Consider the following 16,233-nt stretch of genomic DNA (forward strand, 5'->3'; position numbering starts at 1 on the left):
ATTATAGAAATTAACCATCTGGAAAATTCAGACACTGTGATGCTTTTAAAACACTGCGGAGAATTGTTTCACACTCTTCCTGTTGTGACCTGGCATCTATGTCTTCTCCCTTCTGGGCAGGCTTAAGGTTGGTTTGACCAATACAATGGACGTGTCACCATGTATCTCTTAAGCCCAAGGTATAAAAGGCCACGCAGCAGATACCGACTTTGTTCAGTGGACACCCACCCCCAGGAAAGAAGTGTGACTATCCCAAGGCTGTCCAGACAGAGCAGGACGTGTAAGCACTGGGCTGACAATCTCAGCTTGGGTCCACCCTCTGCCATGCCCAACCATAACCAGGCAGGTGAGGCATCTTGAAATGGTGCTCTGGTTCAAGTGATGTAATCCCAGCTACTCTGCATGCCCTCAACCACTGAGATTTCCCAGTGGAGGCACCAGATACTGTGTGAAATGACAAGGTATTCGTGCTACGCCTCATCCAAATTCCACTGCACAGAATCAATGCATCACAAAAGCTCTGTGGTTTTACACCACTAACTTTAGGGAAGCATGTCACACATCAGTATATAACTAGGACAACCATTCTCTTAAAAAATAGTTGTGAAGGCTTACACATACAGCTTCTATTAATATTAACATTGGAGAGAAAAAGAAAGTGAAAGTTAATGGCTCAGTCATGTCTGACTCTTTGTGACACCATGGACTGTAGCCTGCCAGGCTCCTCTGTCCTTCACATTCTCCAGGCACGATGCTGGAGTGGGTAGCCGTTCCCTTCTCCAGAGGATCTTTCCAACTGAGGGACTGAACCTGGGTCTCCTGCATTGCAGGCAGGTTCTTTATGGTATAAGCAAGAGCTCTGGCTAAACTTCTTTTTCTTCCTTCTCTCTGTATTTTATACCATGCCAGATAGGATTCCATATTATTTCAAAGGCCCATTTCTGAAGGTCATCAATTGAGGACTGTTCTATAAAAGTTAAGTGACTGATTCACTTCAAGTGGGACAAATAAAGATATCTGTTCATGTGTTATCTATTAAATCTAAGCCAGGCACGTGAATTTTATTTTATCATCTGCAATAAGATATTATTATTCTGGGATCTGGCTTATTTAGAAATTTTGGAATTTTATGTGTCCCGGAAAATATTACTAGATTACCAGTCCACATTCATTTGGGTTAAATTCCTCCCCTGCCAGGCTCAGAAAACCCAAACCTACATTTTTCAAACTCCCTTGAAGTTTCTAGATGTACTGAGGTTTTGGTGAATCAGACGCCCTTGCATGAGCTCTGGGAACCTGGATTTCTGCCTACAACTTCCCTTGTGAGCACAGCAGAAGCCCGCGTGCTCCCTCTCCCAGGCTGAGCAGGGAGCGCGGTTTCCAGTCGTTCAATCTGTGAGAGTCATGATGCAGTATTTCCACGTTGCTGATGCAATTACAGTGGGTGCAACTCTGCTGTGCAGCCAGTAGTGGAGACAGCTACTTTCTGAGCACAATGGTTTCCTGCCTGGCTGTGGCTGTGTGGTTCTAGAACCAGCTTCCAGATCACAGAGGAAGCCATGGTTCTGAGGCATGGCTTTAGGATCCACTCTTGGAGAGCTCAAGTCATGGATGGCTTTCTTGGTCCTAGTGATCTGTAAGCCACTTACAGATCTGCTGCTGCTTCAACGAGCTGGAGATCTACTCTATGCAACTAAACCCTGATGGATGTACCATTCTACTGAAAACTAACTGTAGGGAAAAAGCTAATTAGCCAAGCTGGTGGTAGCGGTCAGGCTCTCTCACCCCATGGCCTCTCACTCTGGCCCCATGTGTTGTAAATACGTGGTTATGTAACAGCTGAGCTAACTTATAGCACTGTGCATGCATCTCATAATGTACCCACTTGGGCATGGGCCACTTCTGTTCTGTAAACATATAGAAGTTCCACCTGAAAAACCCTTGAGGCTGCATTACGGCTACGGTTATGGCTGCGTCCACTGGGTCAACCATGAGAAAATACAGCTTATCTGCTGCTACGGCTGCTGTGCCAGTCAGGAGAGAATAAACATGTCTGCAGTTCCTACAGCTCCTTGCCTTTTCTTCCAGCTTTCCCGCTGGCACCTTGCCTACCCTGGGTTCAGAGAACAGTGAGATACAGCAAGACTAACTAACCAGCATTTACTCTCACGACATCTCCTGAACAACACATAAACAGCCTCACCTTGATGGGTTCTCCGTGGGGAGACACGACTTCATGAGAGAGCTCCATCATCTTGAGGGCCATGAGCGCGATCTGAACAGCGTGGGTGTCACTCTCTTTGTGTAAACCCCCAGCCACACAGTACGCATCGCCAATCGTCTCCACCTATGCACAACAGATTCTCCACATTACAAAAAAAAAAAAAACAAAAAAACAAAAAACAAAAGCCCAAGAAGCACCACAGTGTACATCATAGAGCAGAAATTACATCATTAAGCAGAAATCTCACCTTCATGGGCCAATGGAACATCAGAGTCAATCACAGACTCTTGGAAAAGGTTTTTCTTTCCAGGAAACTCACAAGGTTTCTAAGCTGAGAGGTAGCACCCTGCTGTGAATAGTGTCAGGAGGGGTGTCTGCTCCCAGACTTGCCACTGATTCCCCCGCATCATTGCACCTCTTTCTTCCTGCACCATGTAAAATGGACTTTGTAGAAGCAACTGACGTACTTTGAATCTATTATAATATGTTTGAGATATTGGGTGATATAGTCTCTCAGCATAAAATACAGTGCTTTGAACAAAGTCACTATTGAATCAAGGTCCTATGAATACATTTAAGGTTAAAACTGACATTGCAACTTTTCAAAGAACTTTTGGTGCTGCCATAGCAATGATAAACTGTCTACATGAATATTAACCATAAAGTACAGAGACTAAGATGTCAAGTAGGAGGCAGAGACAATGGTGATTGGAAAGCTATCGGAAATCAATCTCTTCTGTGAATTTCATGTATTGATCAGTTATTATCATTGTCATGATTGCTGTTGTTACGAGTGATTTTCATTTGTCATGCTGAATATAGAAAGCTAACAGTTCATTTAAATCCACAAATAAGCTACCAAACTGTAATAGGTGCATTTTTCTCCTCCAAATTCTTATTATAACCTAGATCATATCACTGTTCTGATCCAAAGCTGGCAATCTGGAGGGCTGAAGGTGGGAGAGAAGAGAAAGGGGGACAGCATCAGCAATTGCTTATTTCACTCAGAATAAATGCCAGAGCCCTTAAGCTGCCCCAAAGTTCTTGTCCTGCCTTTCTGCTGCCCCTGATCCTAATCCTTCTCCTTATTCTCTTTCTTGCTCACTTTGTCCCAAGCTGCTGGCCTCCTGTTTTCCCTCAAACATAGCAAACGTTTGTTATTCCTTTGTCTGAATCAGTATTCCTGCAGGTGACCACTAGGCACGTCCTTGGTTTCCTCAGGCTTTGCTAAAACTCACCTTGCAAGGAAGGTGATTCCGGCCACTTCTGTGAAATCCCCTCACCTGGCTCTCCTGCACCTGCTCTATTTCCTTCCAGAGAGAGCACACCAACTGGGGTGCTGTGAATTCATGCTTTTGTTGTCTGTTTTCCTGGTGGAAAGCAAGCTCCCTGAGTCTGCTGTCTCATCAACTCCTCCACCACTGGGGCCCAGGATATTCACCAGTGAGCGAGCATGGCACCCGACAGCATCACCTCGGCCACGCACACGGAGATGCACTCAGCCTAGGGGCTAACCTGTCACAGGGCTCAAAGAGCTACTCAGTAGGGGTAGAGGCCCCTCAGCTCTGCTGGCAAGCGTGGCATGCCATCCCCGGTGTCACAGGGAGTCTATCCTGTCCTCTGTCTGTGTGTCCCACCCTTGCCCTCTCCTTGCTCTGGGACGCTTATCACAGGGACTGGACTCCACCCCCCACCACACTGGCAAACTCTGGAGGACCAGTAAGGATATGCTAAACCACTAGATAAATAATCAAACAAGCAGGAAAATGACCAAAAGAATGAAAGAGAGGAAATGAAACCGAATGGGGTCCTGGTCCAATTGGGGACTGGGATAAACAAGCCATGCTGTTCCCCAGAAGCCAGCCAGGCACAGGTGAGCCAGTGATGGAACACGCTCTGTATCGTAAGTGTATTCTGAGGGGAGGCCCCCTCCCCGTTTATTCACAGCATCTCCAGTGTTTCCACACAGCGTCGATGTGAACAGCAGGTGAAACGAGGACACAGACTCACTGGCTGGGACAGCAGCTGGGTCCCCAGGGGACTCTGCGCCCCATCCTCGCCATGAGGAGTACGGTTCTAAACGCTAGAGAGGAGTGACATTTTTAAACATTTCAGCAGGGAGCACCGTGCAGCAGTGGGTGGCTTCTGGGAGCCGCTGGGCAGTTTGCAGAGGAGAGCGAGACCTCCTCACAGTTCTGAGAGGAGACCTTCTCAAGACATCAGCTGTCTACAAATAAATACACTGAATTCCACAAGAGGCCATCAGGCTTAACCTAACTGAAGCCAATTATTTTATCTGTAATTATACATGGACCTCTTTTTTCCCAAGGGAAACACAGCTCTGTCTGGAATTTCCTGTTAGAAATGTTTTAAAGAGAAAGTTTCACCATGAGCATCTAGACTGGAACCAAGCAGGGCTTACGTTGTCCCATAAATACTTTTTGTTTCCTCTTTAATCATTTATTTATTTCATGTTAGGTTAAGCTCTGAAATGTCAGGTTTTTTATGTGGCAAATTAAAGCATGATTCAAGCCACATAAATGAGAAGCATGCTTTATTCTTCAAGCCAATGCTGAGAACTATGTAAAAAACATTAAATCAGTAAGAAAATGTTTTACTTCTAAAGAAACAGGCAGAATCTATTCATTGATTCTCTTATTAACAATGCGTGCTAAGTCACTTCAGTCTAGTCCAACTCTGTGCGACCCCATGGACTGTAGCCCGCCAGGCTCCTCTGTCTATGGGATTCTCCAGGCAAGAATACTAGAGTGAGTTGCCATTTCCTCCTCCAGAGGATCTTCCCAACCCAGGGATCAAACCTGCATCTCTTATGTCTCCTGCATTGGCAAGCAGGTTCTTTACCACTAGCGCCATCTGGGAAGCCCCTTAATAACAATAGTTACATTACAAATAGTTTATTATGTTTCAGGGACAATCTCTGTGCATCCCCAGAGCCTAGAATAATGCCTGGTACCCTTCAGGCACTCAGTAAACCCTGCTAACTGATGAATAACAGATATTTTTTTTACCGTAATCTTTATAAGAGCTCCGTTCATGAAGATTACAGGACATAAAGCATGTTATTCATGCATATAAACTCTGTGAATGGATATTATATCCTCTGTTTCAGAAATGGGAAAGATTGTTTAACTTTCTCTGCTTACAAAGCAAACAAGGCAGAAAACGAGATTTGAAGATAGGCCATCTCCTGCCCTTGGTCACCAGACAAGCAGTTGGGTTTCTATTCCCTGGCCGTTAAAAGCATCCTGTTACTCTATACTGAATGAATCTGTTGTAAGACAATTCATGTAATCCTCTTGCTTCTTTACTTTTGCAGATGGAAAGGCTACATCCTCCCTCTTTGAAACATCTCAGGCTTAACAGTCCGTCTTGGTATTTCCCTGGTGGTCTACTGGCTATGACTCCAAGTTCCCAATCCAGGGGGCTCAGGTTCAATCCCTGATCAGGGAACTAGATCCCGAATGCTGCAAATAAGATCCAGAGCAGCCAAAAAAAAAAAAAAAAAATCAATACTTAAAAAAAAAAAAAAAAACAGAAAACAAACCCCAAACCAATTCATCTCAGTTTTCACAGTCCAAGTGTCAGGCTCACTGACTAAAATGTCACCTTTCTGAGGGTCTGGCAGCCCACTCCCTTGCTGTCACCCTGCATTCTGTGAAAAGACACAGTGGCTGTCCTTTCTGGAATAATCATCTCTGAGCAGATTCAGAGCCAGAAGACACCCATACAACGAAGGCAAGATGCCTGCTCCCAGGACAGGCTCCTGGCCCACTGCCCAACGTTCCCCGTCCAAGGCCTGGCCCCCTACCTTGTAGACATCCAGTTCTCCACACTGCCGGTCAAAGCGGGTGTAGAGTGCATTGAGCATGGTGATGACCTGCAGCGGGGAGCACTGGGAACAGATGGCCGTGAACCCCACGATGTCCGAGAAGAGCATGGTGACATTGCCAAAGCGCTTGGCCTGTACGGCATGGCCCTGCCACAGCTGCCGCGCCACCTCGCTGGGGAAAATGGAACAGAGTAGGTCCACCGTCTTCCGCTTCTCCTCCTCCAGGGCCTGGTGGGCCTGCTCCAGCGTGGCCTTCAGCTTGCCCAGCCTCTTCTTCAGGCCGTCCTGGGCCCTGGCCTGCTCCCCGATCAGCACCACATCCCGCAGTGCGTTGTGGATGGGGATGTCAGAGAGGTACAGCCCTCGGCCCGTGAAGTCTTCCAGTCTGTCCACGCAGGGCGAGCCCAGGAACAGGATGGAGCTGGACTCCACCATGTAGATCATCTGGCCTTTGAGGTCCATCACCTGTGTAAAAGGAGGACCAAGCTTTGTGGCTTATTCACGTTCCCAACAGACAAAAAGTGAGGAAACAGGTACAGTGATAATCCTTTTTTTTTTTAAACAAGTCACCACCTTGCAGGATCTTAGTCCCGCCACCCCACCTTTGTCTTTAAACTTGAGCTCTTTCTACTTGTTGACGAAAACAATAGGCTCTCTTATGGTCTCAATTTACTATGAGCTCTAAAATGCATGCATACATCTGGTGAATATACTGGAGAATTGTTGCTGTTCAGCTGCTAAGCCGTGTCCAACTCTTTGTGACCCCCTGGACTGCAGCACACCAGGCTTCCTTGTCCTCTACTGTCTCCTAGAGTTTGGTCAAACTCACGTCTACTGAGTTGGTGATGCCTTCCAACCATCTCATCCTCTGTTGCCCCCTTCTTCTCCTGCCCTAAATATTTCCCAGGATCATAGGTTACACAGAAATCATGATTTTTCAATCAACAACACCCCAAATTCTTGCTTCAAGGCTTTCTCACTGCGTGCCACACTGATGCTTCTGCTCCAACATTCTCTCAGCAGCAGCTATCAGCAGAAGGGTGCACAGGACCCCTGGGCGAGGGGGCTTCACATGTTCATTCCGGGTCACAAGCTCACGTGGGTGAAGGAGACAGATATGTACATATGTGTTAACGAAACAGAGCCACAAAAGCAGCCTGGACGTCCTTCAACAGTGAATGGTTAACCAAAGTACAGGACGACCACACAATGGGATATGACATGGCCTTATCCCATCATGAAAGAGACCAGTGTCTAATGACATGGAAGGACACACAAAGATATCATTTACTGATAAAAAAAGAACTGTAACAAGTAGCTTTTTTGTTTTAAACAAAAATGTACATAATGTTTTTGATTTTGCAATGGACATCTTAAAGTAGCACCTTTTTAAAAACATTTAGTTGTACTGTGTTTATGATAAAAAGTAATAAAGCTGTTTCCATCTGGGAGGACAGATAGTTTGTCTTCTGGGTTAACTTGTCCAGAAGAGAGGTGCATTGTGAGCCTTTCTATGAGGTCAGCTATACTACTGACTGTGGTTTTCAAACTTCTTTTCTCAATCATGCACGGTTCTGTACTATGAGATGAGAGCAGAACACTTTCCCCCACATTTTCCAACAGTTAATCAAACAAGTTATTGATTTTTTCCAAATCTATTAAATATTGACTTAAGAATCCATTTAGTTGCCTCCTCTAAGAAACAAGTCATTTTGTTTCTTTGTTGTATAATTCTTCTTATTATCCAAATTAAGTCAGCTATTTCATGATGATCGAAGCCATATTTTTATGTAAGTATTTTTGTAATTCAGCTATAAAATACTCCATAAATATTTTCCAGGTGACGCTAGTGGTAAAAAACCAACCTACCAACACAGGAGATGTAAGAGACGTGGGTTCCATCCCTGGGTCGGGAAGATCCCGTTGGAGGAGGGCACGGCAACCCACTCCAGTACTCTCGCTTGGAGAATCTCATGGAGAGAGGAGCCTGGCAGGGTACAGTCTATAGGGTTGCAAAGAGTCGGACACGACTGAAATGACTTAGCACAGGAAAGCACACAAAGATTTTAAAATGTAGACTGCATTCAAAAATATTTGTGAAGTAATGCCTTAAGTGAGCAAGCAAATGAATGCACAAAGAATCTTGTTTTAACCCTTCCAAGTATTTTGGAATTATTTTAAACAGAAATATTTTATTAAAAATTCTGGGGACTTCCCTGGCAGTCCAGTGGTTAAGACTCGGCAAATTTGACCCCTGGTCAGGGAACTAAGATCCCACATTCCCTTCACACAAAAAGCCAAAAAACAAAAGGTAGAAGCAACACTGTAACAAATTCAATAAAGACTTTAAAAATGGTCCACATTAAAAAATGTTTAAAATATTCTGAAGTGATACAGTATATTTTTACATTTTTCACACCCAGTCTTTAAAAGTGAAATTATTGATTCCATATCACAACAGGACAACTGTTCTTCTTACCCTGGAAGATTTCTTCGCGGAGTTGTCCCACCTCCTCACTCGCACCAGGAACTGCATGTTTAGCATGGTCATAATGCCGCTGAACGTCTGGCTGATTTTGGGGGTCAGGATCTCAAAGTACTCGTCAAAATGAGGCTTCCCTTGCACGTCTCTCCTGCTCATCAGCCGCCTGATGCCATGGCCGAGCTGCAGGATGCTCATATCTCTGTCCAGCATAAAGTGGAAAGGGAAGGTCTTGCAGAAGAGCGAGGCGGGGATGACCAGCGAGGACACGGGTTTCCCAGGGGGCGGGTGCGGCCGGGCGCTCCTGACGTGGACGGAGTAGAGTTCGCAGGGCTGGTCCACGAACTCACGGCAGTCCTGGTGGAAGCGAGACGGCGTCGAGGAAACCTCCACTTCTGTCTCATACAGTATGCGAGCAGCTGCCTTAATGATGCCAGGGAGAATCAGGGAAGTGATCCTCTTGGGGAAGAAATAGTAAACATATAAGACATCGGGATCTTTATCCAGGCATAGGATGGACGCGTCCTCAAACCTGCCCTTCTTTTCTGCTTCTTGACAGTGGCTGCTCTGTTTCAGGAGGGTGCTGAAGCTATTTAAAAAATCTTTCAGGGTTCCTCCAACCACACCTAGGATGTATTCATCTTCTTCATAACATATTTTAAAAAGCTCCTCACCAAGAGATTCTTTGATGATCTCCACTGGAACTCCTGAAAGCACAGAACACATCTTCTGCCGTATCATATGCATCATCTTGGCAGATCTGTATTTTACCTTATCTGACAATTTAGCTTGCTTTATATCTGCTAATAAGAGTTCCAACCAAAATTAATCATTTTTGTTCAAATTATCTGCATAAATTCATTTCTAAAATTCAAGTAACTCCAAATATAAACCCAAATTGGTTAATTATGAAAGAATGATCAATTGAGTATAAGATATGACATTTTATCACCCTGAAACTTAACTATAAAAGAGCAATTGGAATCACAGGGTTAAGTCTCTTTCAAAAGAAGTTTTCCCACCTTGTTAACATCAGAAACAGTGGCACATGTTGTGAAGGGGTACTAGCTAGCCCCCTTGGAATATAAGCATCAGATATAGAATTAATTTATATCACTAGCGGTAAAATTCAATTTTGTCATTTTTCCTGAGGTGATATAAAGTAATATATTATAATAGTAGTAAATATTATTATTTTTTGAGCAAAATAGCATTCTTGTTGTTTAATGTTACCTGAATGAAAATGTGTTGGGAATTTATCATTTACTTTCCACAACTTTTCCTTCACTAGTCTCCTTTATTCTTTAAACTCTTTGTAGCACATTCTTCTCATCTATAACTTAGGAGAAAGATGGATGCCCTGTTCACAGCACTTCTGTGGTGTTTGTGGGCCATGTTAGAATTGTGCCTGACCCAGAGAGAGGGTTCAGTGCAAGTCAGCCATCAGCAGCAGCAGCAGAAGCAAAGTCTTCAAATCTTCTACTTCAAAAAAAACCTCACCAGTTGGTCCATGTACTCAAACTTTGAAAGGGACAGTATGACAAAGTCACTCATCTGCTTGATTCTTCCAAACTAAGTATTAATATGTGAGCACTGCTCATACATTTCTCATAATTACTTTCAACCTTTAAAAAATTACTTATGTTACTATGTTGAGTAGAACTTTTCATGCATAAATGAAGGACACTTAGTTACTAAGTTCAAGACCAAAGCATATGAATGTCTATGAATCAGCCTGCCAGGTAGCTTTACCTGCTTCTCAGCAAATAAACATTGTAAGAAGAAATGTTTGAGGTCAAACAAAGGTATAAGTATGAAAAAGAGTTATTCTTTACATTAACAAAAAAACATGGTATTTAACATTTCACATTGGATGTTACCAACAAATAAACATGAATATTTTTAAGAAAATATTAGTTCTCCAGGTAAATATTTTCTAGGAATAGAAAATTTTACTTTACAGGTAAAATAGTTCTATAAGCAAATTATTTTCTAATTTCATATACTTAATTCTATTACCTGCTGCAATTGCTTGGTCTGCAATTATTTTTTCGAAGTCTTCTCTTTCCAAAGATTTCCTGAAATTATTTCAACATCTTAAATTATAAACTGACAAATGAATGCTAAAATTTCAGATTATAACATACAGAAATGATGACAAAAAATAATTTAAATTACCTTCTCTGTAGAGGCAAATCTTGACTGTCGAGTTTAAAGGAAAGGAGCAGTGACATGTACAAACCAAATCAATGTTGGAAAACCCCCAAATATACATGACCTAGACTATTTCATCACTTTTCATAAAGTATATCTACCTTTGAAACTAACTTCATATAAGCTAATAGTACAGAGGTTTGTACTGGCAGAAAACCCAATGGTACAAAATGGCCAAGGATGATAATAAATCAGGATGGGCTTTTCTGATAAACCAGCTAAGAAGAAAAACCTACCTACTGATGGATTTCACTTCTAAGTAAGTCCTTATTTATTTTCTAAAGCAAATAAACAGTATATGCTACTTTTAGGTTTTAGGTTCTATATATTTAACTATCAGGCATCATCACATTAAACTTTTATCCTTCATCTAATATAAAATTTATTCCTTATTCAATTACTGAACTGGTTTAAGTAACACATAAGTTTATAATATACTTATATATTAATAATAATTAACATAATTTAATATATGATTAATTATATATGATAACAGCATACATTTTGACTGATAGAAAGTTGTTGTAATTTCAGCTGGACAACTTGTTGATTCATGTTTGCTTAATTGTTTTTTTGATGATTTCTGACAGTGGTAACTGATTAAAATCAAATTTGCAAAACTACTAAAGCATATTAAAAGATATCCAAGTTATTTTGTGGTTCAGTTTGCTATTAGACAAGCCAAGATCACAAATAGGCATAAGTTGAAAATACTATATCAAACAGATTTCAATAAAGCATGATACATGTAGAGAAATTTCAAAAGAAAAAATTCTTGACAAGGAAAATCACCCCACTGGCTACTTGATCACATAGAGGCATACTGCTTATAACATGGGACAACGGACTGTTCAAAATTGGGAAACAAGTATGTCAAGGCTGTACGTTGTCACCCTGCTTATTTAACTTATGTGTAGAGTACAACATGTGAAATGCTGGGCTGGATGAATCACAAGCTGGAATCAAGATTGCTGGGAGAAATATCAACAACCTCCAATATGCAAATGATACCACTCCATGGTGGAAAGTAAAGAGGAACTAAAGAGCCTCTTGATTAGGGTGAAAGAGGAAAGTGAAAAATCTGGCTTAAAACTCAACATTCAAAAAACTAATATCATAACATCTAGTTCCATCACTTCATGGCAAATAGATGGGGGAAAAGTGAAAACAATGGCAAATTTTATTTTCTTGGGCTCCAAAATCACTGCAGATAGTGAATGCAGCCATGAAATTAAAAGATGCTTGCTCCTTGAAAGAAAAGTCATGACAAACCTAGACAACATGCTAAAAAGCAGAGACATCACTTTGCCGACAAAGATCCATATGGTCAAAGCTATGGTTTTTCCAGTAGTCATGTTTGGATATGAGAGTTTCACCATAAAGAAGGCTGAGCACCAAAGAATTAATGCATTCAAATTGTGGTGCTGGAGAAGATTCTTGAGAGTCCCTTGGACTACAAGGAGATCAAACCAGTCAATCCTAAAGGAAAGCAACCTTAGATATTCATTGGAAGGACTGATGCTGAAGTTGAAGCTCCAATACTTTGGCCACTTGATGCAAAGAGCCAACTCATTGGAATAAGACTCTGATGCTGGGAAAGATTGAGGGCAGGAGGAGAAGGTGGGCAACAGAGGATGAGATGGTTGGATGGCATCACCGACTCAATGGACATGAGTTTGAGCAAAGTCTGGGAGATAGTGAGGGAGAGGGAAGCCTGGAGTGCTTCAGTCCATGGGGTCACAGAGAGTTGGATATGACTTAGCAACCGAACAACAACAGTCAGAAATATATTCTTATCTAAATAACTTGGAGATCAGGCTATGATATTACACCTAGTTTGAATTAGATACCCTCAACCCCTTGTAATATACTATATTAGTCGGTCTTCAGATTTGTTCCTTCTTCTCATTTAAGCAATTTCTTTTTTTTTTTTTTTTGAAGAATTAACCCAAAGCTGCTCAGAGGATTCTTCTGCCAATTCCCAGCAAAGCTTAGCTAAATCAAACATCACACAGTGCCATTCAAAATAAGTTCCCTAACTTTACCTTCAAAAAATTTAAAAATAAGGTATATGTCTGCATGTGCACCAGCAAATGTAAGTGTGTTATACACACAGGCACACATACACCAGCCATGAATTCACACATGATGTAATCAAAAGGTCCTAGGAAAAGATAAAAGCAAAAGCTCAAAACCAACCCCAAAGGGTATCATAATGACTGTATAAAACTCATTCACTTAAAAATGGTGGTGGGTATGCTGTATGACTCAGGGAACTCAAATCAGGGCTCTGTAACAACTTAAAGGGGTGGGATAGGGAGGAAGATGGTTCAAGATGGAGGGGACATACGTATACCTATGGCTAATACATGTTGTTTGGCAGAAACCAACACAATTCTGTAAAGCAGTTATTCTTCAATTTAAAGATAAATAAATTTAAAATTTTAAAAATGGTGGTGGGTGGGGAAGTGAAGTTCCCTTCAGCAGTCAGCATACTGACCTCAGTAGAAATGGCAGCTGACCTGTCAGAAAGATGGGGGAAAAGGCCCAGCATAGCCAAGAACTAAAGAAACAAAGCAGAGAAAAGCCATTTGGCAGTATCAGCAGGCAGTCTCATAAGAGAAAAAGTCCCTCTTCTTATTTCAACAGTGGTATAATCATTAGGACAGTTTAACAGTATGATCAGCTCTTTAAGAAGTCAAAGAAGAGGTTAAAAGATTTTTCAAAATTTCAAATAAAATCATTTTTTTAAGTTTTGAGTTTTTTTTTTTTTTTTTTTAAGAGTTCCATATCTGGGAACACATCCTAATTGAATATCAGCATTGAGCTTAGGCATATTTCAGGACACCAAGCCCTGGGAATAAATTCTGAGTCAACTGGCTGCCAAGGCCTCAGGCAGACAGACACAGTAGCACAGCTCCAGGACTTGCTGGCTATCTTATCAGCCGGACTGAGAATTAAGGTCAGAGGCTTCTGGAATGCTGTCCATATCACTCTGCAAACACAGCTTCTGTCAGACACACAGATTCACACTCTCTTTTTGGACCTGTCTCTGACCCCTTCTTGGCTTGCCTGCTGCCTGCAGCCTGGGACCAGTTAGTCAGCGAGTGAAATTAAGCCCAGAAAACGCACAGAGCAGATGATCTCCTCCTGAGCAGCAGACAGATGGATGAATGTATAAAATATTCCCGACAAGGGTACTGGTTTGCAAAAGTTGCAAATTCAATTCTGAAATCTGAACGCAAGTGTTTATTGTAGTATTTACACAGCAAATAATCCTTCAATTTCCGGGAAACCAAAACAAAGCCAAATCAAGTTGTCCACCAGCAGTAAATGTGCCAAGATGTATTTGTAAAATGAACTCTAAAAACCAGGGTTTGTTTGGGTTTTTTCAATTCACCTTATATATGAAACTGCTACAGAAAGCTTTCTTAAAGAAAGTTTCAAAGACAGAGTAGAAGAGAAAGTATGAATGGAACAGGTATTTGAATATCAGTATAATCAGTATAACCAAGCTAGTTAGGAAAATACCAAAACACACCTCCCTAAGGACTGATCCAGCTGCTGCCCCACTCCTGAGTTGCCCACCTCTTGCTCCCACATCCTTCCCTCCTGATGCGGGAGCTAAAAATTTAACCTGTGCAATATTGTAAAGTAATCAATTTTAAAAAACGGTGGCTCAGGCTGGGGCAAAGGGACAGGCAGGCTGCACTGGGACCTAGCCCCAGATTCTTGGCACTGTTCTTCAAGCAGGAGTTTGCTCTGATCTATGCCTTAACTTTGTTAAGTATTTCAGAAATTACACCCTAGCAGAAAAGAATAGGCCTTTTGGGAGTTTACAAAATGGAGAAGCACAGAGTAATAGGGTTAAAATCATGGGCTCTGAAAACCCAGGCTTGAAACTCCATTCTGCCATTTCCTAAACAGCTATAAAATTCTAGACATTTTATAGAAACCTGAGCTTAGTGACATATGAAATGTGAAAAATGAACACACTTCCTTTCAGATTCGTGGCAGCTAAACTGCTTAGCCCAGTTCCTGGCATAGCAAAGTGATTCATATATGCAAGACACCACTAAGCGCTGGTTATTAGTAGCTGTGTCAGTGATCGTAACAGGAGATTCATGCAACTGAAATGATTCAATTTACCTGTCTTCCTTTATTTTGTGTTTTGCCAATGTTCTCTGAAGGGCAAGGTTCAGACGCTCAAACTGAAAATTGAAAAGAAAAAGTTTTAAACACTCACTTAAATAATCATTTTCTTGAAGATACGTACTTCACAAAAATTTCTTTTGAGTGCTTGTCAGGAAGTAGCAGAAGCATTGCTACTTTAATGACAAGCGTGGTTGAACTACCCCTGGGGAAAAGAGGACTGATTTTCAACGGCTCTCACATTTGGGAAGAAGCCAAGCACTCAGACTGACTTGAATCTGGATGTGGGCTGTGTCCCTGGTGGGTGGCTCCGACAGCCACCAAGCTGGAATCACACAAGAGACTCAGTTTGGTGAAGTCAGGCACCCCTTCCTCCAGGTCAGGAAATCCCTTGAATGTGCAGCCAGGATGTCAGTCTCAACGGGGCTCAAGCCAGGAGACCCTCATTCCTTCCACAGACCCATTGCAGCCCCCTACCCCGCGCTGAGATCCTCCACCCTCCCACAATCTCACATTCTGCTCATGTATCATTTGTCTCTTCCTGCTTTAGAAACTCCGAGCATCTGTCTCTTCCCTTTCTCTTATCCCTTAAATCCAATCTGTCACCGAGTTCAGTTGATTACTGATTGAAACAAATCTTGGATTTCCCCAAACTTGTACTCATTTCTTTTCCTTGAACAAACAATCTTCATAAAATACTTACAGTGTACTTCTCTTTTACTGATTTCTGAGTATCTCATGAATCTTCCTAGATTGCAAAATACTTGTATGTAAGCCTGCATAGTTTTAAATATTGGTTGACAATTAATATCTCTTAGCAGCTTGCTCTCCCTAACCAGTTAATAAGTGGAAAGTAAATCATTGGTAACTTCTTTACATTCCATAAAAAAAAAAAATTCTATGTATCTGCATGTGTATACAGCCGCCTTCTGTAGTTTATCCAGAGGACAGTGGAGAATTCTCTGGCTTTGTCCCAAGTTGTGAAATTCCTTTTTCCTTAAGAACTATTTATATCCCTCTTGGACTTTCCACTGATCAAGTAAGACAGTAAAGTTAAGCAAAATCGACCAAGCTTCTGTTTTAATGAAATTATGAAAAGAACTTTCAGTTTCTAAAGAGCATATATTAATAGAACTTAAATGTGAAATTTCTTGAAAGACAATACAAGTGCTGAAAAGAAATAAAATAGAACTTAAATTTACCCATATAACAATTTTTCTGATGGTTTAGATAAGGTGAGAGAGAAAGAAGGGCTGGAGGGTGCCGGGCCAGCAGGCAGATTCTGAGCAAGGGCCCAGCACCCTGTGGCAA

General features: G+C 41.8%; 1 protein-coding gene across 16 annotated transcripts in view; it reads right to left on the bottom strand.

Annotated features, from left to right (window-relative positions):
• The window catches only part of GUCY1A1 (guanylate cyclase 1 soluble subunit alpha 1), a 70,356-nt gene that overhangs the window by 16,781 nt on the left and 37,342 nt on the right, over positions 1-16,233 (bottom strand). For all 16 annotated transcript variants that reach the window (XM_060400713.1, XM_027956342.3, XM_042234415.2 and 13 more), the window contains 5 exons: positions 14,920-14,981; positions 10,576-10,634; positions 8,554-9,263; positions 6,054-6,539; positions 2,204-2,347 (listed from right to left, as the gene is read on the bottom strand). In XM_060400713.1, coding sequence (XP_060256696.1) covers positions 2,204-2,347; positions 6,054-6,539; positions 8,554-9,263; positions 10,576-10,634; positions 14,920-14,981 — 1,461 coding nt within the window. The remainder of the gene's footprint in view (positions 1-2,203; positions 2,348-6,053; positions 6,540-8,553; positions 9,264-10,575; positions 10,635-14,919; positions 14,982-16,233) is intronic.

Source organism: Ovis aries, chromosome 17 (assembly GCF_016772045.2).
Source record: "Ovis aries strain OAR_USU_Benz2616 breed Rambouillet chromosome 17, ARS-UI_Ramb_v3.0, whole genome shotgun sequence".
Taxonomy (NCBI): domain Eukaryota; kingdom Metazoa; phylum Chordata; class Mammalia; order Artiodactyla; family Bovidae; genus Ovis; species Ovis aries.